Source organism: Sardina pilchardus, chromosome 17 (genome assembly GCF_963854185.1).
Source record: "Sardina pilchardus chromosome 17, fSarPil1.1, whole genome shotgun sequence".
NCBI classification, from domain to species: Eukaryota; Metazoa; Chordata; class Actinopteri; order Clupeiformes; family Clupeidae; genus Sardina; species Sardina pilchardus.
This window is the reverse complement of record NC_085010.1, coordinates 24945844-24968031: the sequence shown is the minus strand read 5'-3', so window position 1 is coordinate 24968031 and position 22188 is coordinate 24945844. Positions and strand designations below refer to the sequence as shown.

General features: G+C 45.7%; 1 protein-coding gene across 1 annotated transcript; it reads right to left on the bottom strand.

Annotated features, from left to right (window-relative positions):
- Positions 1-916: 916 nt before the first annotated feature.
- On the bottom strand, positions 917-10552 carry LOC134062147 (shaker-related potassium channel tsha2-like). The gene is made up of 2 exons (XM_062518062.1): positions 7240-10552; positions 917-1529 (listed from the first exon to the last, which is right to left on the bottom strand). Exon 1 carries the CDS (start codon positions 10550-10552, stop codon positions 9116-9118), a length of 1437 nt encoding a protein of 478 aa, XP_062374046.1. The 3' UTR covers positions 917-1529; positions 7240-9115.
- Between the last annotated feature and the right edge of the window lie 11636 nt (positions 10553-22188).

Below are 22188 nucleotides of genomic sequence, written 5' to 3'. Positions count from 1 at the left end.
TCTTTCTTTTTCCTCCTCCTCCTCTCTCATTCACCCTGTGTGTTTGTGTGTGGGTTTTTTGTTGTTGTTGTTGTTGTTCAAAAAAGCATTCTTTCCAGGTGTTAAAGCTTTCTTTGAATAACGATGGACGTGAGTGGACACTGAGGTAGATGCCTTTGACAACAGATACAGCATTCTGATCCAACTTGTAATATGACACACACACACATACACACACACACACACACACACATACACATACACGCACACACACACATACACGTACAATCTGACAATCACAGTTGTTGAAGAGACATCATGTCTTCTCTTAGGATGAGAGCCTGCAGCACACTTGCATTGCAAATGAGACAGACGAGGGACAGGGGTCAAAGGGCAAAGGTCAAAACAGGAAGCCAATTTACTATCACCACATATTCCCTTCATTAATGCTAACTCTCTTAAAAAGACATGGGGGGAAACATTAAAAGGGGGTATAGGGTGAAATCATTCATTTGCAAGAAAAAATGCTCCAAATAAAAGGAAAAGTAATAAACCAATCCCCATGTATACAAAACACACATGGTAGTTTAAAAAAATAGAGATTTAACAGCATGAACCTTGCCTATCAAAACAAGACAAATTATTGGTTTAATGATGATATCCATGAGCTCAGTCTTTGTTCCCCACAATTTTGACTACTGGTGCCAAAGCAGGTGATGTATAATGAGAAGCATCTAAACGTTGTTTGTAATCAATGTTTACATGCCCTATTTTTCAAGCATGCAGTAATATGATTTGGTATAGCACGATATGAAGTGTTCATATATACCCATATGGTCTTGATGTGTACCTATAGTTTCACACGTACGGCGGTACACACACACACACACACAGTCTCCTGCCCCCCCCCAAGACTAAAGTGATCTTGAATGCCTTAATGGTTTCATAATCAGCGTATGTAATGTATGTGTGTATGTATGTAATATGTATGGTGTGTTGTGATTCAAGTAACATCCTCGGTACCTTGGGTTCCTGCCCTGCGATCCGCCACCGTGCTTGTGTTTCTTTTGTCTCTTTGCTCGTCACCTCCTACGTTGTCCTGGATATCGGCGGATGATTGTTAAAAAGGGGGGAAAAGCCTGTAGATCTTTGCTGTTGAGAGTTGTCTCTTTTTTCGGGGTTTTGTTTTCGGGTTGTGGTTCGGGCTCTACTCCTCAGCAGAAGTTTAGAGAGGCCTCCGTGTCCGCGAGTCCCATGATGGAAGTCTGGGACAACCAAGGCGTGCATAGACTTCTGAGTGTTCATCTTCTGTGTGTGTGTGTGTGTGTGTGTGTGTTTGTTTGTTTGTTTTTATCTGCGGCACGCGGAGTACGCCGATGGTTTAAAATGACACGCCCCGAGTCCTGCATGTTGTGTGAGACAGAGAGAGAAAAAGAGAGAAAGAGAGGGGCAGAGAGAGAGAGAGAGAGAACGAGTGTACAGTCCTGCAGTGAAGAGGTGACAGGAAGGCAAGGGCGGTTGTTCGAGTGCGTCTCCCTCCATCCATCCCCCTGTGAACCAGAAGAGAAGAGGGCTGTAGTGTCGACTGGTTAATGCACTAACTGAGACCCAGTGGGGCCCCAGATTAAAGTGCTTCTCACTTCAGCTTTACCACCCGTCGCTGCCAAAGGCAACACAGTCCACAATAAGCAGTTGCAGATACAGTGACATATTACATTGGCTACAGTTGACATTACAGTTAAGTCAGTGGCTATTTGGCAATAAGTCAGTGGCTATACTATGAAGGTGCAGTATTGTGTCAATGTTCACGTCAGGTTTTTTTTAGGTCATTTTTTTTATCCTAACGCCCCCGATCGTTTAGGCTTTGATATGTTGTCTGCACTAACACGTTAAATCTAGGGATACATATTGCACAAGCACACTCTTGTCTCGACACTTTCTTTGCACAGGCTTTTTTGGTATTTTCTGAAGGCTGTCAAAGGCAGTATCACTTCTCTGCTTTCAAGCAAAATGTCTCTGTGCGTCATCCCCAAACACTGGCCCGTTCCAGAGCATAACCCACTTCTGTCTAATGAGGCATTTCTCAGACATGCTCATAGCAACATTGCTTCTCTTTTTCCAATGCAATATTAGCAAAGAGAAAACCAGTCCGCTGTATAAGTGGTAGAGGAAAACGCATCGCCATCGTCACACTGGTTTACTGAAATAAAAGGTGTAATGTGTCATTTTTAGTGACTAAAAAATGACTAAAAATAGCATGCTTCAAGACTCACAATAAGACAACTGAAAACATGCCACCTCTATTAGGCTACAATTGCCATGTCATGCTAGCAGGCAGGTCTGTTGTTCATTCTGCGGTCAACATAGAGTACATGCATGGCAGGTCATGCACAGGGATCCATCCTCTATCATGAAGGATCAGACACCAATACTTCCTTGTAGTGCTGACAGTTGGTACTGTATATTCTTTAAGTCCACAAACAGGGGTGTGCACTTAACTTAACCTGGTTCCACCGAGAAGGCTGCGTTTTGGACACAAACCTTTTTTTTGAGCAATGGACAAACCTCTGGCCTGGCCTGACCTGACTTACTCAATGGAAACAGTCATTCGGTAACTAATGCACTCACTGAAAAACGGTTTCCCTGCCGGGACAATAAAGTACAAATTTCAGTAACAGCTAATAAAATCGGTTGCAATAAATTGCAAAATAATGGGGAAGAGGTACAAAAGTTGACTGACTGAATTACACACATTTTCCCCTCGAGACAGAATAATGATGTACACAGCTATGCCATCTCGTCATCATTTCCATCTTTATTTGGCCTCAAGAAGCACCCCATTGTTAGAGGTGCAAACAAACGTTTACTTTTCATGACAGCCAGCTGATTCACACACACACACACACACACACACATACAAACACTCACTGTCCTTATCTGCCTGCTTGCATAGCTAAACAGCTTGTTATTCGGGGCTAGCTGCTAGCTGCTAGCTGCTGGCCGCTGGTTGGGAACAGATGGGGGGGGTGGAGGTGAGGAGGTTGGTGGTGGTGGAGGGTGGGGGGTGGGGGTGGGGTGGGGTGGGGCTGCTTTGCTGAGGAGCAGATCTCTCGAGCTCAGTGTAACTCTGACACCAAACCGTCACAAGGAATTATGCACAGCGAGCGCGTCGACAACGTCACTTCCCCCCGCCTCTCTGCTTCTCTCCGCTCCCGCGCTGCACCACACCGCACCGGGCCACACCGAGCCACATGGGCGACAGGACAGCAGGAAGGCACCCCACTCCCACGCCCCCCCCCCCCCCCCCTCACAATTGTTCCCTTTTGCCGAGCCTCCGAGTGAATGCGCCCTTTACCAAAAAAGGCTCTTTTTTTTTTTACTTGTGGCGTGGTGCTGAGGCTCTGAGTATATGCAGAGCTGCTCATGTCCTCAAGCAAGAATGTCTACTTCCTGTCAGTCTCTCGGTGTGCCTATCTGAGTCTCTCTCTCTGTGTGTGTGTGTGTGTGTGTGTGTGTGAACATGCCTGCTTGTGTAGACTGAATGATCCGATTTTTGCCGCTCAATAAAAAAGATGGCACGCTCAATAAAGAGCATCGTACAACCACCCAAAACATGAGTATTTAGAAGAAGCCAGCTTTACATAGGTATGGCTTTCCTATGTGTTATTTAACCACATACATACACATAAAGCATACATATTTTATCTGACAACAACATAGGGACATTGTTGCCAAAATGTTCCATTTCAGAATTCAAGAACATTCTCATATCTGCTTTTCCCCTACTGAATGCTGCCTGCAACCTATTGTTCATTTCCATTTTGCCTCTCAACAGCTCTCTCGCCTCTCTCTCCCCTCCCTCGCGCGCGCACACACACACACACACACACACACACACACACACACACACACACAAGGACACACAAACAGTGCTCCAGGCCATCTCTTCACTCTGCAGTGCAATTCCACTGCTGTCTGTCTTCTCAATGCTTTCTTTTGACCACTCACACAGACCTAGACACAAAACACACACGCACACACACACACACACACACACACACACACACACACACACACACACACACATTCTCTATTCGTCTCCCACTCTCTTCCATTCTGTGGCTCTCTGTTTTTCTTTGCCCTCCCCGTCCATCGCCAGCTCTCTTTATCTCTCCTCGTCTCGTCGTCGCCATGTTTCCCTCTCAGATGCTGTAAAAACAGCGCTAGTGGACCAGCCCTGCTGCTAGTCTCCACCAGACAGCCAGCCAGCCAGCCAGCCAGCAAAAATCAACACACAATGTGAAACAGCTTTACTCTCAGCTTATAGGTAGTGGTTATGGTTATGGTTGTGTTGCTTAGCAGACGCCTTTGTCCAAAGGTAGTGGTCAGGACAGAAATAATGATGGTTTGTTATTCAATAAATGGGATCATTTTAATATTTATTAGGTATTTATAATACCTGATAGCAGGAGTCTTACTTACTTTTCACATTATCGCCTACCATGGCTCTGACTTTCCAGCTCCAGGTTATTTCCATATTGATCACAAGCAGGGCCCAGGGCCAGCGGTGGCGTAACGCAATCCGACACACCATAAAGGACAATGACATTATGTGCCCTGTGTTTGTTTACGCGCGGTTGCCATGGCACAGACGTTTGGTCTTTGAAAATAAATAAATAAATAAATATAAAATACAGAAAAGAGGTGGGGGTGGTAGGGGGGTGTGGGGGTGGAAGAAAAGCCCACAAGGGAAGCATGATAGGGGTCAGGAGGAGGTTGTAAAAGGGGTTAGGGGTTCCGGAGCCCGTGGAGAGAGTGAAGGGGTGACGGGGGTCCGCTGATGGGCGGGTGGGTAGGCTGCTGGGGGGTGGGGGTTGGAGGGGGGGGGGGGGGGGGGGGGGGTCAGGAGGCGGGAGAGATCACGTCACAATAATTCATCAAGCAGAAGTACCCTAAGACCTTGGATTAGGAGGGAATCAGCATATCCCTACCGCTTTAAATAACCTGACCTTTGCACAAAGTGAATATGCCAGTGACAAGGCGCCAGAGCCCATGCAGAGAGAACTGGGGTGGGGGGGATAGGTAGGGGGGTTGCCACGGGGCACATAGAAGGGACTGGCCGATGCAAACCGATGGGGGGGATCGGGGGGTTTGGGGGGGGTTACATAGTGACAAAGTGCTAGCATGTTTCTCTGTGCACCTGTGTGTGATGCTTGCTCCAGTTACCATCAACTAATTTAAGCTCCGAGAGGCTCTTCATAACTGCTGAAGCCTTACTTCTGCAGAGCGGTCAACAGAACTGGACCTGGATGGCGTGCTGTGCTGCTGCTGTGTGTCTAAATAAATCCGCAGCGTGTAAACAAACAGGTGTGTTGTTCACCATATTGTGACATGGCGAACAGAACACAAGCCATATTGTTGTTGCTACAGTAGGCCTATGCTATGGAGTATGTGGATAGCCATAGCATAGCTACATGCTATACATTAAAAGCGTTACGAGGCCAAGCAAACAGGCTGCGTATATAATATTAGACATATTGTACATTTATCATCTCCATATGTCCTGAACACTGACAGAGAAAAGTACTGTTTGATTGCACCATGCACACACACACACACACACACACACACACACACACTACATATTATGCATACATGTGCATAGCTATGCATGAGTAGCATGACCCTCAGATTGATAGCATGCAGCTCTCTACCGAGCGCGCTCCAAGACTCACGCAGGGCTACGCCGTGGTCCATTATCTGTCCAAGAACCACAGCAGTCATTCATCATGCGGCACCCCAGGGGAGGGCTCCCATCTGCTTCTGTTGTTTTGCGTCAAACAATCACAAGCATGTGCTATGGGCAGAATCAGCAGACAACGCCACTGATCAATGACTCAGCAGGAATTCCTATGGTGCCATGCGTCTACCACCATTCGTGCATTTTGTTTGTTTGTTTGTTGGTTTGTTTGTTTGTTTCATGCGTCAATAGAATGCGCAGCTTTTAAAATCGATTGTAATGTCAGTCGTATGTATCTGTGAGAGCATGCAGAGCGAGCAGAGAGATGGGGCAGTGGCTGTTATCTGTGGGGAGGCCTGTCTTCAGAACAGATCCCATCAGCCATCACAGAGCGAGAGAGAGAGAGAGAGAGAGAGAGCAAGGGATGAACTTCTGCTGACTGACAGTGGCCCTTCGCTGTCAACATCAACCTCCTGTTAACCTCTCATAAATATGAATGATGATGGCAAGAATGTGTTGAGAATGTTGATCGCTAAAGGTTCCATTTGATTATCAACCCAGAACCACAGAAAGATGGATGGCTCTGATGCAACCATTTTAAACAGCAGCCAATGGTCAATTCTAGATCTTTACAGTATAATTCTGGAGTGCCTAGCAAGAAACTCACTACTCAGATGGTTTTAAGGCTGTGGCCATCCCATCATATTGAACATTCACAACACTCTGGAAATGTCTGAATGAGTGCATCAAACAGGCAAAACCTTGCTATTTTCCTTGCCATTATTAAACTAACCTGATTTCAGTTGCCTGTACTATTTCATTATGGCCTGGTGTGTGCTTTGCATTCCACATTAGCAAGGAAACCTTCATTTTCTTGGCACAAAACAAAATTCTCTGTAGGTCATTATTTCATAACAGTTTCTGACATACCAGCAAGGCACCATGCGCCACCTAGAGGGAGTTTGCCATACCGCAGGTTTTGCTATACCGCAGGTTTTTCCCACAGGTTCTTGTTATTTTCATGAGGGGTGTTATGAAACATTGGCTTCATGATAACTATTTAAATTCAAACATTATATACCTGCGATCCCCTGGGTGAACTGATTGTTATTTATCAATTAGATTAATATATAAGGAATTATGCTAACAAAGCTAATTTCAAATTAATACAAATCCCTCCTCAATTATTGACTGTCATATACATGAAAATAGTTCTGCAACGCTAACACCATGTGTTAATCTTCCTCTTCACTGTTTCAAGATATGCAGCCAGCAAGAACCTGAATGCAGTCCATGGCAAGAACCTGATGTCTAACCCTGTTCTCAGGTGAGTAGACACTGCCATCTAGCGTCGAGGAAACCAAAAAGTGCACTGCTGTTTTCACCAAGGTGAGGGCTTCTGTCACGACTTCAGGATAATGAGAGGCTAGACGTGTCTATGATGTCGTCAGTAATACCATAAATGTCAGTTGTCAAGCAGTGTACTCTTTTGAGGTGTTGGGAGGGGAACGTAGGCCTACCTTAAAGTTTTGCAGGATATTCCTCAGTGGTGTTTGGGGAGATATTCCACCACACCATAGGTGAAAAAACAGGGTTTCAAAAATTGCACGTTTTCTCTCTTTCTGTTCCATGGCCAGACGTGACTGTTCACTGTCCTTTTCACTGGCAGGCACAGCCGCTTAATCCAACCATGTGGAAGGCTGACAGCTCTCCACAAGACTCCGTGCCATGTTCAGCAGTATGATTCCTCTTCATGAGCTCACATTGTTACTGAAGGTGAGTGTCTGTGTGTTGTCCTTTACACGCACTGGCAATTGTGGTTTAATCATTTGAAACACATCATGTCTGGGTGCAGGTCAATCAAAAAGCCCCTTTACGCAAGGGAAGCGTTATTTGTACCATGTGATTTTGTTTATTATTTAGTGAGACCTATACTGTAATATTGAATATGATAACAATATTATTTAGGACAACGAGTAGGCTATGACAAGCCCAGAGCACGGAGGCAGGGCAGAGCAGAGCAGACGCGATTTAGCTGCCAAAAAACAAAAACTGTCTCGTAATCTGATGGAACTTGTTTACATTATCTTTAGTCGGTTTCATAAGCAGCATAATCGAAAGCAATAAACAAGCCCAACAATGAAGACCTTCCTTCACGTAGCCTAACTTAAGGCAACAAAATGTCTCGTCGATGGCGAAGGATACAGAACAGTCTGGAAGGTTGCTATAGAAACACCTTTGTGTATGAAATCTGCGATTTCTCCTTTATACCATTTGGAGGCGCACTTGGATTTCAAACATCGTCATGTTGGAGGGAAAAAACAGGGCGCACATTCTATCAAGTTTTTTCCTGTCTGTTTTTCACATGCATTTTATGCAAACAGGCTAATGCATTCTTCCTTTACACATGGGCTTTTACCAAGTCATACCCAATAGAAACGGTAGATTTTCTATTCAGTTGTATTTGCTTGTACCTGGGGCCAGCTTGATGCCACAACAATATTACAGTAAGATTTCAATAAATTAAGAGCCATCACCCAATAATGTATGTAAACGATAGGATACCTCAGCCACAGAGCATAACTACAACAAACAGATTGCATGTCGTCCAGGGAATGACATCAATCCTAGGCAAGGTGCTAAAAAAAATTTAAAAAAATCTGAACGCCATCAACTAAATTTGGAGGACGATTACAGTAGCTGTGGCATGTTTCCTTGTTGACTGCTGATCACGTTTTGGTGACAGCTGCGTTTTGATGGAGCAGTGACTCCAATATTCCAATATTAAAAGACAATGGCAGAGACGGTGCCAATTCGGTTCATCTAATATCATGATGTGGCCCCTACAGTCATAATCATTAGATGTGATCAAGTGATATGGTCGTTATTTCTACTCCCCCATGTGACCTTGCACTTTATGCTCTGAAGATAGTTAAAAGCTATTTTTTTTTACATAATTAGATAATTTGGTCCTCTCAGTCTGCACCGAATAGACAAATGATATGTAAACATCTTCCCAAAATTGACATGTCATTTATAAATTAAACATTACTAAGATTACATTAATAAAGTGCTACAACGCGAGGTTGGGCTTGGTTTGTTGATAATCGTGTGTTTTCTCGTTGTTTTGAGGCTGAGAGAAATTGTAGCTTGAATCAGACTTCGCGCATTGGATAAAGATGATTGCGTAAAATGGAAGACATTGCGAAATAAAAAAGAACAATTGACACACCACGTTTCAGTCCTCTGTTATGATTTCCCTAATAAATAATTCCCTTTGCATTACTGATGCCGGAAATAACAGCTTGAAAATCTACTCAGGCCAGAGCGCGGAATGGGGATGTACTGAGAAGAGACGCGCGTTTCACTGGGTACCACTGTTGCGTATTTCTACAATCATACATCAGTTAGCTTTCCCGTGTACGCTTTATGGGGACTGCAGTTCGTGTATTTAATCGAATCTGCGTCGTCACTCTCCAGGTAGTCTGATTTGGAGAGTGAAGGCTTGCTGTCACTCTTTTTGAATTCGCCAAACGAGGGCTGCTGTTGACCACATGTTACATGTGTGTACTGGAACTGTTCCTCATGCTCTGTCTCCCTGTGGTAGAAATAGTTGAAATTGGAGACAATCACAGGGACAGGTAGTGCGATGGTCAGCACACCAGCGATGGCACACAAAGACCCCACGATTTTCCCACCGATGGTGACTGGGCACATGTCCCCATAGCCCACGGTGGTCATGGACACCACCGCCCACCAAAACGCATCGGGGATGCTGCTGAACCCCGATTCGGGGTCGTCAGTCTCCGCGAAATACACCGCGCTCGAAAACAGTATGACTCCAATGAAAAGGAAGAATATGAGCAGACCTAGTTCTCGCATGCTCGCCTGCAGGGTCTTCCCAAGGATTTGGAGACCCTTGGAGTGCCTGGAGAGCTTGAAAATCCTGAACACTCGCACCAGGCGAATGACTCGTAGGATGGCCAGGGACATCGCTTGCTGACCGTTTCCTTGGTGCTCGGCAAGCTCCAGACCCAGGGTAATGAAGTAGGGCATAATTGCAACTATGTCAATGGTGTTCATGATATTTTTGAAGAAGGCGGGCTTGCTAGGACACGCGAGAAATCTCACCAGCAGTTCAAAAGAGAACCAAATGATACACAGCGTCTCCACAATAAAGAAGGGGTCTGTGAATGGATTTGGCTTCTTTGCGCTCACAGTCCCATTTATAGAGAGGTGGTCCTCATAGTTTTTCCCTTCCTCTCTGAATTCCGGTAGCGTCTCTAAACAAAATATGACAATGGATATCAAAATGACCAAAACTGAAACTATTGCTATACCCCTGGCTGGTCCTGAGCTCTCCGGGTATTCAAACAGGAGCCAGACCTGGCGCTGAAACTCGTTTTCAGGCAGCGGGCGTTCTTCCTCCTTTATGAACCCCTCGTCCTCTTTGAAATTTTCGATCACATCGTCCCCTAATTCGTAAAATTTGATCTCCTCCATGAATATGTCCACGGGGACGTTGACAGGTCTCCGTAGTCTGCCACCAGACTGGTAGTAATAAAGGATGGCATCGAAGCTTGGACGATTTCTGTCAAAGAAGTACTCGTTTCTCAGTGGGTCAAAAAAACGCATTCTTTTCCTGGGGTCCCCAAGTAAGGTGGTTGGGAACTGCGCGAGTGTTTTCAGTTGAGTCTCGAAGCGCAGCCCGGAGATGTTGATGACCACCCGTTCGCAGCACTCCTGGTCCGCTCTCTCGGGGTCGTAGACATCTTGGGACAGGGCGGCCAGTGCCACAGTCTCATCCAGGTTCTCCCCGGGCACCACTGTCATCTTTCCCCCCCAAGGGTAACGTTACTCGCACCACTGTCCCTGCTCCTTGTCGCTTCCCAGTCCCCCACTGAAAGCGTGTGGTTTTTGTCCTCAAATCCGTGGAAACAAAGCGAGAGGAAGCACTTGTAGAATCTTGAGGTCCGTCTCGTTTTCGCGCCTCTGCTCTCTGTGTCAGTCTCGCCCCGGCGTGCGCGTTGTTTTTGTTAGCATTTTTTCTCACTGGTCATGCACGTTTCTTACCATCACCTTCCCCTCGCTGGCAGTCTGGACTATTGGCTGTCACATTCGCTGCATTTTAAGCAGCAATGCCCTCCCCAAGCTGACGTGTGGAGACGCTATCTTGTTGAACTGAACACAACGCGTATTCGGTTGTCTCTAACATAACACTAATGACAGTCAACCGGTTGCATCGCAGAAATGTTTTTTTTTTTTTTTTTTTTTTTTAATCAACGCAGGCTCACTTCCATCAGAATATGGCGTTCTGAAGAAGTATTATTATGTTGATAATATTTATCGAGCGGCGTTTTATATCCAATCAACCATATTTGCGCATGTGTTTATACTTGTTTTCGACTCAGTATTGGTCATAATTTGGAGATATTTTCATCTTGTGTCCTCTTATTGATGTGCCACGTTGGCATACATATTGTTTGCCATCCAGGCGAGGCTTGACGATAGTTTGTGTGAGTTCAGCCAACTCAACACATGGTTATTATAATAGATTGTTTGCACGTATTTCAGACCTACATATTTGCCTATATTGTCTGTGCCAATTCTTGACATGTTTCACGAGAACGTTTTTTCTCATCCCTTAGAGCGCACTATTGGTGCACTCATTTGCTGGTGCAAACAAAAAACAAAGACAGGGTGGTTGTATAAACTATTCTGTCTTGATGAGGATCACATAGCTAAATGTTTAATATGCTTTGTAAAAGTGTAAGTTACAACGACAAATACCCTGCAACGCTACACAGAACACCAAAACACGGCGTTTTGATCTGGCGAGTTTTGAGAAGTTCCTCTTGAGCACGGATTCGTAATAGAGCGGAGTTCATGGCGATCCAAATGGAGAGTTATGGGCAAGTCGAAAAGCATGACGTAAAGACCTAAAATAGCCATATTTCTCTCAGGGCAGCTAGAAGTTCCTTTTCCCATGGAATGCCACAGGGAACAGCTGGAGGGAAAAAAAGAGAGGGACGATATAAAAATATCTGATTACATTTTTACCACACGGGGGATATATACTACTTCATTCAGAAAACTGTTTGGATCAGCAGCCCCTCAAAAACTGTTCTGTTTTTCTACACTTTACAGAATCGACCAGAAGTCGATCTAGGCTTGGGAATACTCAGATTGCATGCTACTTCATTGTATTGCTGGTGTAACTGTTCTGATCTACTCTCACAACAGTGGAATAAAGCAATTACTTCAAAGAAAATGCAAACAACTTTCCGTTGTGTATCTAACCCATGAAGACAGTGTTTACTTTAAGTCTCATGATTGGACTTTATTGCTGACAAAGAAATGCATTTTATTGGTTTGTAAATGATAAACATAGCTGTTTATGACCACATTTATAAAAGCACACCATTTTCCCTTTCCCTTTTGCATGCTACACTGAAGTCTTCTGTTTTCAGACTCGAAGTCACCGTAGAACATTTGCATTTGAGCATCAGTCAGTCTGGAAGGAATTTGGACAGGCTGACACAGCAGCATACCTCATTTCCTGCGTCCGGTGGGCCATGCATGTAACCACTACCTACCCTTACACACACTGAAGGAGACAGAGAGAGAGAGAGAGAGAGAGAGAAGAGAGAGAGAGAGAGAGAGAAAGGGGGAGGATGACAGTACAAGACACTCAGACATTGAGACACCCGCACAGTCACAGTCACATTGCATATAAATGCGACCTGGCGAGAGATACTCAAATGTCAGATTTTCTCCAATGCCAATATCCCCAACAACTATGCCTGAAAGGTCTCTCTCTCTCTCTCTCTCTCTCTCTCTCTCTCTCTCTCTCTCTCTCTCTCTCTCTCTCTCTCTCTCTCTCTCTCCCTTTCTCTTCCCTCTCTCCCTGTGTGACTCAGGCCTAAAGCATGCTGTCTGGCTTCGTTTGGGGCTGCTCACCTTACCTACATGCACACTTTTTTTTAGTGAATGAACAGTGCAATGGTGTCACCCTGACTAATGACATTTACACTCATACAGTAGCTATACCTGGCCATAAACGTCACTGGACGCTGATGGACTGTTATAGGAGCCCGAGGGGAGGGGGAGGGGGGGGAGAGACACTCAGCATGAATCCTCTCTGTCACCCAGTCCACAGCTGACACTTGTTTTGCCTCACTCTCTCTGGTGTCTGGCCTTATCTGCCCAGGCATTTATATACAGTGTAGAGTTGGTATGAGAAGCACTCAAAGCACACAAAGCCGTCTGTCTGTCTCTTTGTCTGCCTGCCTGTCTGTCTGTCTGTCTCTCTCTCTTACACACACACACTCTCTCTCACACACACAAACACACACACATACACATACGCACACAGTATCTATCTATCGATCTACTGTATCTATCTATCTGTTTCTCCCTCTCTCCCTCACCCAGTCTCTCTCAGGTTTCTTACACACACACACGCACACACGCACACACACACACACACACACACACACACACCAATAGCAACGGCACCTCGTATATCCCACATTTTAGTGTGCTCTTGGTAAAACGAGCTCGCTCCTTGTTAGGGTCCCGGAGGAGCCCAGCGAGAGGCCTGGAACCGTGGCACGGTTTAGTCTGAGTCTGATAGGAAAGCACCGAATCCCCACCGCCTCTCAAGGAACCTGCCCTCCAGATCTGGGTTAATACACCTCCCAAACTCGCACCAGCGTGGGAGGTGGTGTTGCTGCGGCTCCCTCAGGAAGGCTTGTGCGCGCATACGTGTGTGTGTGTGTGTGTGTGTGTGTGTGTGTGTGACATACACGGCTGCTACAACCACCACCATCAGCACCAGCAGCCTCAGCTTTGGCACAGATCCGTGGGGAGCTCTTCCTTCCTGCGTGTGACACCTCATATCAACACCATCCACGCTACATGCATGTTCACACACACACACACGCACACACACACACACACACACACACACACACACACACACACACACACACACACACACACAGGGGGGATGGGGTGGGGGGAGATGGAACTAGGCTAATAGAAAGGGGTGTTGCAGACCCAGTCCACCGTCTAACGTAATGATGATGTATCTCTCCCATGGCTTAGAGAACCTCTGTAATGACAACGCTGGTATGCATGGAATTTAAAGGATGAGCCTATCGCCAAAAGGGAGGTAGTGCTTGTATACGGGGAATGGGCAATATCCACAGCTATTCTGTTGTTTTTCAGCCTCCCTTTTTCTTCATGTGGAACTGGAAAAGGAGGGCAGAGAGAGAGAGAAAGAGAGAGAGACAGAGTGAGTGAGTGAGAGAGAGAAAACATAGCAGAACTATGATGATCAGAGCCTCCCGCCCACACAGTCATACTGTAAGTACGGGAAAGTTATTATACAACCCATGTACTGAATGTATATTTATGGCCCTGGCATGAATGTAGTCAAAGGAATAATGATTCAACCCAATACCAGAATCAATTCTTGTACTGCTAAGGTCATCACATGTTTCTTGCAGTGCATTTCATGCAAGCAACTTGCAAAGGATTAAGCGGTAACAGTAATGGGCGGCCAGGGATACTTTCACAGCCCCTGCTCAATGGACCTTGATTCATTTTATACTGCTATCACATAATTCTGTGGTAATAAAACATCTACTTTGTGCAACACTGTTAACCTCTTTTTTGAAACAAGGCAAACAGAAAGCAAAGTGGCAGCTAGGGGTTTGTCTTTTATGAACGCATAATTGGCTGCTTCAGTACAAGACACAACCTTCTTATCTTGCCCTACTATAAGGACCTCCATATACTGTAGGCAAACCCCTTCCTTCCTCAAAGCTTAATCTTTAATTAGGGTTTATTAACATGACATGTTTTGCTTCCTTGAACACTCTAAGCAATAAACATTTCCAAGAATGTGGGATGATTCCAGACTGTCTCGATATAATCCTGATACTATGGTCATCAGTATGTACAGTATCAGGGTTGGCCAAGAGAGTGAAACTATTTTCATTTTCTGTCACTGCACTTTCGGGAAAGCATAGTTTTCTTACAAGTATTGTGTCATCTTACCAATATCACCCTCATTCATTTGTATTGTGAATACGCTTGTTTTTGTTGTAGCATCAATCATATTTTGATTTAGCCTACTGGATATGTAATCTGGAACTGTACACTATCTGATTGGCAAAACCGTAGGCGGTCATACGATGCTTGGTATCTCCCAAAGACAACGATTAGGCAGTTTCACTGCAGTGAACTGTTTTGAACCCTGTCCTCAGTTGCAATGCTGTACTCCAACACTTGGTCAGTGCAGTGTGACCAAGAGTGTGTTTGTGATGTTCATGAACAGCTTGCTATAGGGTGCTCAATGGTGTCTTCCAGGCAGCACAGCCTAAAAGGCACTACCTTTACGCTATTCCTAACCTTAACCCCCTCAACCCTCATCCTACCCCAAAACTGAGGGGAGTAGTGCCTTGAAGGCAGTGCTGCCTTGAAGGCACCATTGAGGGAAAATAATACCAAAGACCGCTATAGGGTCTGGTCTCTAACATAACAAGAGGCTGGTCTTCGACATTAGATGCAGACTCTCACAGAGGGTTCTGGACATGATCAGAATTCTAGATAGATAGAAAGACAGGTACGCAGAGAGACAGGTATTTTATTAATCACAAGGGAAATTTAGACATTCAGCAGCTTATACGACACCTAGACAACAAAAGCAAACCACTCCAGAATGATGAATGTGAGAGAGGGAACGTGATGTCTCGAGGATGTCTGTGTCTCCGCGGCACAGGACCGTTGGGGCTCGGCTGAGGCGATACGCACCAGACAGGACCGCGGCGAGACACCGAGACGAGAACAGCCACATAAATGATTGCGTTTCGATTCCGCCTATTTCTGGGGAAACGCTGTGTTTGAGGAGGTTTCGACATGGCGTCTTACCCGTGTTCTGTCACCGGTCGGCCGACACCAGTCAGATGAGCTCGTCTCGGTTGCCAACAGTTACAGTCTGAGGTGGCTTAGCAGAAGTCAGGGGCGCACCATGAGGAGGAAATCATTCAAATCGGAATCTCACTTTCATCTTTCGTAGGTAGTGAAATTGTATTGACTTCAAAAGTTCTGCTTTTTCGTCACTGCTGAAATGTCTAACGGTCTTAATAATAATAAATAATAATAATAAATTTTATTTGTATTGCACTTTACACCAAATCAATGACCTCAAAGTGCTACAATGCACATACACACCCAAAAAAACAGGATAAAATTAACAAAAGAATTAAAACAAGCAGATAAAATTAAGCTAAAGCCAGCATATAAAAACAAGCTAAAAACGATCATATAAAATTAAACTAAAAACCAGCATATAAAAGCAGATGAGAGTATTTTAGTTAAAAGCTTTTCTAAAAAGATGCGTCTTCAGGCCTTTTTTAAAAGAGTCCACAGTCTGTGGTGCCCTTAGATGGTCAGGGAGGGCATTCCACAGACTGGGTGCAGCAGAGCTGAAAGCTCGGTCACCCATAGTTTTTAGCTTTGTTCTTTTGTGTTGGATGAGGTTTGACTGTCCAGACCGGAGATGACGTGAGGAGGAGTGGGGGGGGATGAGTTCTTTGAGGTAAAGGGGGGCAGAGCCATGGAGACACTGGTGTGACAGAAGGGAAATTTTGTATTCAATCCTGAGCTGAACCGGAAGCCAATGGAGGGATTTGAGGATGGGTGTAATGTGCTGGAATTTCCGCACCCTCATCAGGATCCTGGCAGCGCAGTTTTGGATATACTGCAGCTGCTGGATGTTCTTGCTGGGGATCCCGATGAGGAGTGCGTTGCAGTAGTCCAGCCTGGAGGAGATGAAGGCGTGGACAAGTTTCTCGGCGTCGGGGAGAGTGAGTGAAGGGCGGAGTTTGGCAATGTTTCTGAGGTGGAAGAAGGAGGTCTTAGATTCACACGCTGTCACTACACTATCTCTCACAGACTAAGGCAGTAAGGGCCTTGTCAGTGTGGGTCGTTTTGACTGTATGTCCAACATTTAAAAAAAAAAAAAGAACAACACGCCCGTTAAATCAGCCATTAGACAAAATATAATCAGGAGGAAGTGTTGACCTTATCAAGGTGACTGCAAGTGCACCATGGGGGCAGTAAGTGATGAGGACTGGCCTGTCATTGGGGCTGGGTCGGGGGGCGAGGGGAAGGGGAGGGGGGGGGCTTCATGGAGGTGGTGAGACGGTGGGCCAGGCAGTTCACGCTGGAACCCATCAAAGGTGTTCTTGTTTTTTTTTTCTCCCCCCGACGGACTGTCAATCATGTCGTCCAGGGGATGCATTAGAGGATTGCATGGGTCGCCGGCTGCTGGTATGTTGGCATGACGGGAGTGCATTAATTCAGGGGGGGGGGGGGGGGGGGCACGCGAGAGCCTCCCCCCCCCACAAAGCCCTGCACCAGCATTTTCTACATGGCTAATAAGAGTAGACATGCCTCGTAGGAGGGAGGACAAAAAAAGCATCCCACCGGAGCAGAAGAAGCAACAAAAAAAAAAGAAAAGAAAAGAAAAACGCACAATGATATTCCAGAGGTGACCCTCACTCTGTGCATTAGTCAGTGCGTGTTTGGGTAGATAAAAGGACGGAGATATTTCATGGTCAACCTCAGTATAATCCCACGGACTCTCTACCTTCGTATCTCTCTCTCTCTCTCTCTCTTTCTCTCTCTCTCTCTCTCTCTCTCTCTCTCTCTCTCTCTCTTTTTCTCTCTTCCAGTGTATGCTTGCCATAATGTGCAAGTGTGTGTCTGTATGTGTATGTGTATGTGTATGTGTATGTGTATGTGTATGTGTATGTGTATGTGTATGTGTCTGTATGTATGCCTGCATGTGTAGACTTAGTATTCCCCATATCTCAATAATTGAGGGAGATTCACCATCACACAGTGGCAGTATTTAGTATGCTGCTTGAAGAGGAATCGTGGTCGTGCAGTGGAGAGTTATCAGTCTGGCTGGTGACAGCATAATCCTGTCACTTATTGAAGCCATTGGCAGAGTCCTGCACGCAACCCACAGCATAGCACTGGCATACAAACTAATATGTAGCCTACATAAATACATGCCGCATGTTGTATAATATATGCAATGTCAAATTATTATCAAAAAAGTTTGCTCTCATATCTGCTATGTTTCAACTCTGCCGTCTTTGTAGGCCTACCTTAAAATTCAATCAATAAATCAGCCAATCAATCAATCAATCAATCAGTTGATCAATCAATCCTTCATTGTATAGCACTTTCCATGCAGAGTAGCCATGCAAGGTGTTAAACAAACAACGGCATACCAAACAACATAAAACAAAAGATTATGTTGACTCTAGTTACAAGGAACAAACACTCTTTGAAGTCATTTAATTTCAAATCTCCCCTGGAACGTTGAGCCTTAAGTCTCAGATTAGGACCAGAGTAGGCCTATATCTGTTAAAAAGCATGTATGCAGTGTGCGGCTGATGCTAGCGCTAGCTTGCTTCAGTTCATCAGATGCTACTGGCTCCACCAGGCAGCATGGTGTGGGTGTGGGAGGATCCCTCTCCCGGGCCAGAGCTGACGGCTCCTGTAGCCCCGCGGATGGGTGGGAGAAGGTAAGCTGGCGGGCTGACTGGAGGCTTGGAAGCGCCATCCTCCCTCACACTCTCTCATATCTCCCCCCCCCCCACTCCCCCCCCCCCTCACACACACACACACACACACACACACACATCAGCACCACACTGTGGGTAGAGAGCTTTCCCATCCTCCACTGCTGCTGGTGTGCGCTGAGCTCACGCTATACTGTGTATGGAACCAACCAGCTTTCTCAGGCTCTCGCCCCAGAGACAGAAAGCCTTTAGTTCAAGAGGAATGCCATCCAATCTCGTTGTATCCTGTACACAATGACAACAAACGGTTCTAGCCTATGCGGTGTTTACGTCAGTATGTACGTGGTGTTTTTTGAGGTTCTACACTTGTGTGTACAGGTGATGGTATGTTTATGTGTTCTTTGCTCGAGAACAAGATAAGAATAAGAAGTGTGACCATCTGAACTCTGAACTAAATGCATGTCGTCCCTTATCTCTGACATACGACCGTTTTAGTTATGTGGTAGAATAATAAAAATACTGGAGTGGTCACTTTGACGCCCAGATGCAGAAGTAAGAGAGCTGCGTGGTTTACCGGCGGTTGGTTCTAATTCTGGACCACAAACTCTGCATGTCTCCGAGACTCTTTCTCAGTTCTGCAAACTGACTCACACATGTGGACCAGCTGGCTGCTCGCTAGCGCGAGGTGCCGCTAATGTGGTAGGTAGGACTTCCTGACGGAGTCGTTCCTGACACACACACACACACACACACACACACACACACACACACACACGGATCAAGTGAATGAGTTGCGTTGACTCACGCTGACTCAGCCTTTACTAGTCGCCTGATCCTTTTAAGGGTTCCGAGAGCCAGGCGTGAGCACCCAGCGGTCAGCACACTCCTCAGCCGCGCGCTCGCTCGCAGCGGCCGGTCGGACAGACCGGTGTGTCATCATCGCAGTAATCCAATCCTATTGCATTTGGTGGAAATTAATCATCCTCCCAGTTAGGGCTTTTAAAAAGCGTGTGAGGGGGATACCCACAGGGATGAGTGTTAGAGTGCGAGACTATTTTCATCATAGATAGTAACAGGAACTTTATGAGGTGGTTGGCATCAGGTGATCCTGAAAGTGCCTCAACTTACCGTATCTCTTGTGTCAAGTCTCTTATCAAATTCAAAACGGTCATCGAAACTATTCGTGGTGCTCAGCTGTATCTAAGTCGGTCATATTTTAGAGAGATCCTGCAGCTGTTTTGTGCACCAAATTCTACGTCACTGCGCCTAATGGAAGCTTGTGCCGCTTGTGTTGTTCCATGCTTTGTGTTCTCTTGCGCAGTGGAACAGGCAAAAGCCTCCCAAGTGTTTTAAAATCGTGACTTAAAAGCCAATTGGACTGTGGAGTATTCGTATAAATGTTTATGGTCTCGAACCAGTCGCCGTGTCACAGTTAATGTGTGCACTAGTGAGCTTCACTGGCCACGGTTCGCCTACTGTACATCTGTTTTGAGTTCTTTTTATTTCTTAGCATTTCAGAATTTATGAGATCAAGTTAAAGCTGACTGAACCCGAGCCGGCCGATTGTCAGGCATTGACGTTACCACGGCTCCACCAGATCTGTGGCCAATGGAATTCTTCTGTTATACAGGGGAACACACACACACACACACACACACACACACACACACACCTAAGATCTTTCCTATCGTTCACTCTTAGTTCCAAAATGTGCTCGGTTATCATAACATTACTGAAGGTGTACGCCGGGGAAGAGATATTGGGAGAGGCAAAGAAAGTGAGAGACAGAGAGAGAGAGAGAGAGAGAGAGAGAAAGTGCGTGTTAGGAGCAGCCTTGGTCTCCTACTGGGACTCAGTCACAGCAGGCAAAGGGCACACAGAATGTCCAGGTGGTTGCGTGTCAAAATAAGTCACAGTGACTTTGTAATGCAACCCTTACTGTGTTCTCTGACACACAACTTCCTTGTGCAATGACACACACACGCACACACACATACAGACCCATCTACAGTACCCACCCAACCACCTACCCTTACACACACACACACACACACACACACACATGACTGGTCTCATCCCCTGAATTATTTCGACCTCTAGGTTGCCATTAGCATCTGCAACGCATCATAAACCTCTGGCTCCACCAGAGTACCACCCTCCTTCCTCCTTCCTGCTCCAGCCCCAAGGCCCCCCCTCCGTCCCCCGACGCCACCGCTCACGGCCCCCCTTCACCCAGGAGGTAATCACACGCTCCTCCTCACTCATGTAGAAATGGGCATCATTACACTGTAGACACTGAATTCATTACAATTCAGTCCACTTACTTTAATATGCCCCGTTTGATGGCATTATGAGACTCCATATTTATGAGGGCAATTTACGGGGGGAAAAATGTAAAAAAAAAAAGAAAACAACGGTGTCAAAAACAAAAGAGCACCCCGTGATAACAGCCGAAGGTGGCGTTGATAGCACGCATTACCCGAGTGCGTTCTCCGTCGAGGCTTTTCAGGGGCCTATTCTCACGGCTGGATGTAAACACTTAAAGAAGAACATTGTGTCGAGTGCGTTTATTTAGCTCCAAAGTAGGTCAGAGGTACTGAGACATGGTTTTGGAAAAATTCTGTTTGCTCAAAGAGAGGAGAGAGGAAGCCTTCTGGGTTTCTGCGCTCAAATATTTAAACATCAGCAAGCTTTGGTGTTTACTGACTGTAATACGCCATCCTGTATCACTGCTTTGCCTAATAACTTGGTACGCACAGATACCCAGAAGGGCTAATGTGTGTGGATGGCCAAGTTAATAATATAGATTTACGACTGCATGTTCAGAAGAACTTCATTTTCTTACAGCTTTGCATATTATTGAAATGAGCTCTTCACACTGTCATGTGAACTCAAGTGTAGACTTCTTCACCACACAGCCCACCCCGGAGAAGAACCTTAGCTTGAATTAAAAAAGGTTTTGAAATGTACTGCGGGTTGTGAAGGTATGCGGATCATCATCAGTGAGCAAACACAACCTGGCAGAAGAATAGAAGCAGTTAGTTGTGTATATAAGAGTTGGCAGATGCTTTCGTAAACTTGGGTCGGTTATTATGGAAAACCAAGCTCCAACGCAATCCTGGAAAACCTCTCACTCCGTTTTAACCAGCAGTCTTCGGAGCAACACATTGCCTCATGTACAAACATGGAAATCATCTGAAACAGATGGCAATATTGTGCGGAAATGTTTACACTGATCCAGAGATACGATACAACCCCGCAGATCATTTAATCCTTGATTAATCATTTCCATATGACCTGCACCTCGTGACTATGCTTCCCCCCCCCCCCCCCCAATATGCAAAGACTAAATGTAACAGCCTTTCACTGACCTATCCTTTTTTGGAAGTCATAACTGGCCCGTGGGTAGCTTTGCAATGTGTTGCATTGTGCTGTGCTATTGTGCTGGCCCGGCTGAGCCGGGGATGGCAAAAGGGGTCCTTTGTTGTGAAAGTATATCGTGGCGCTCTGTGACTGACGGAACTGCAGGGGCCCTGTGTGTACTGTGGCTCCGGTCAGTTCATAAGCAAACAGTGCGCCCTGCGAAGCCCACTCGTATTTTTAGTGTGTGACCGCCTTTACATAACTCGAGGGTAATTATAGTCCCATTGATCACCACTCTACCATGACCAAACAGTCTGGGAGAGGGGGCAGGGCAGGGTAGGACTGGGGGGGGGATTGCTGATCAACAGCAAAATCTTTACATTTCACATGCACGTAAGTATAATTTTTTTTTTATAGGCGTTCAAAGAACGGCAAAGGATGTTCAAAGAACTTCTTCACTGTAAAACGTTTTGAGCACATTTCATAATTGTCCAGATG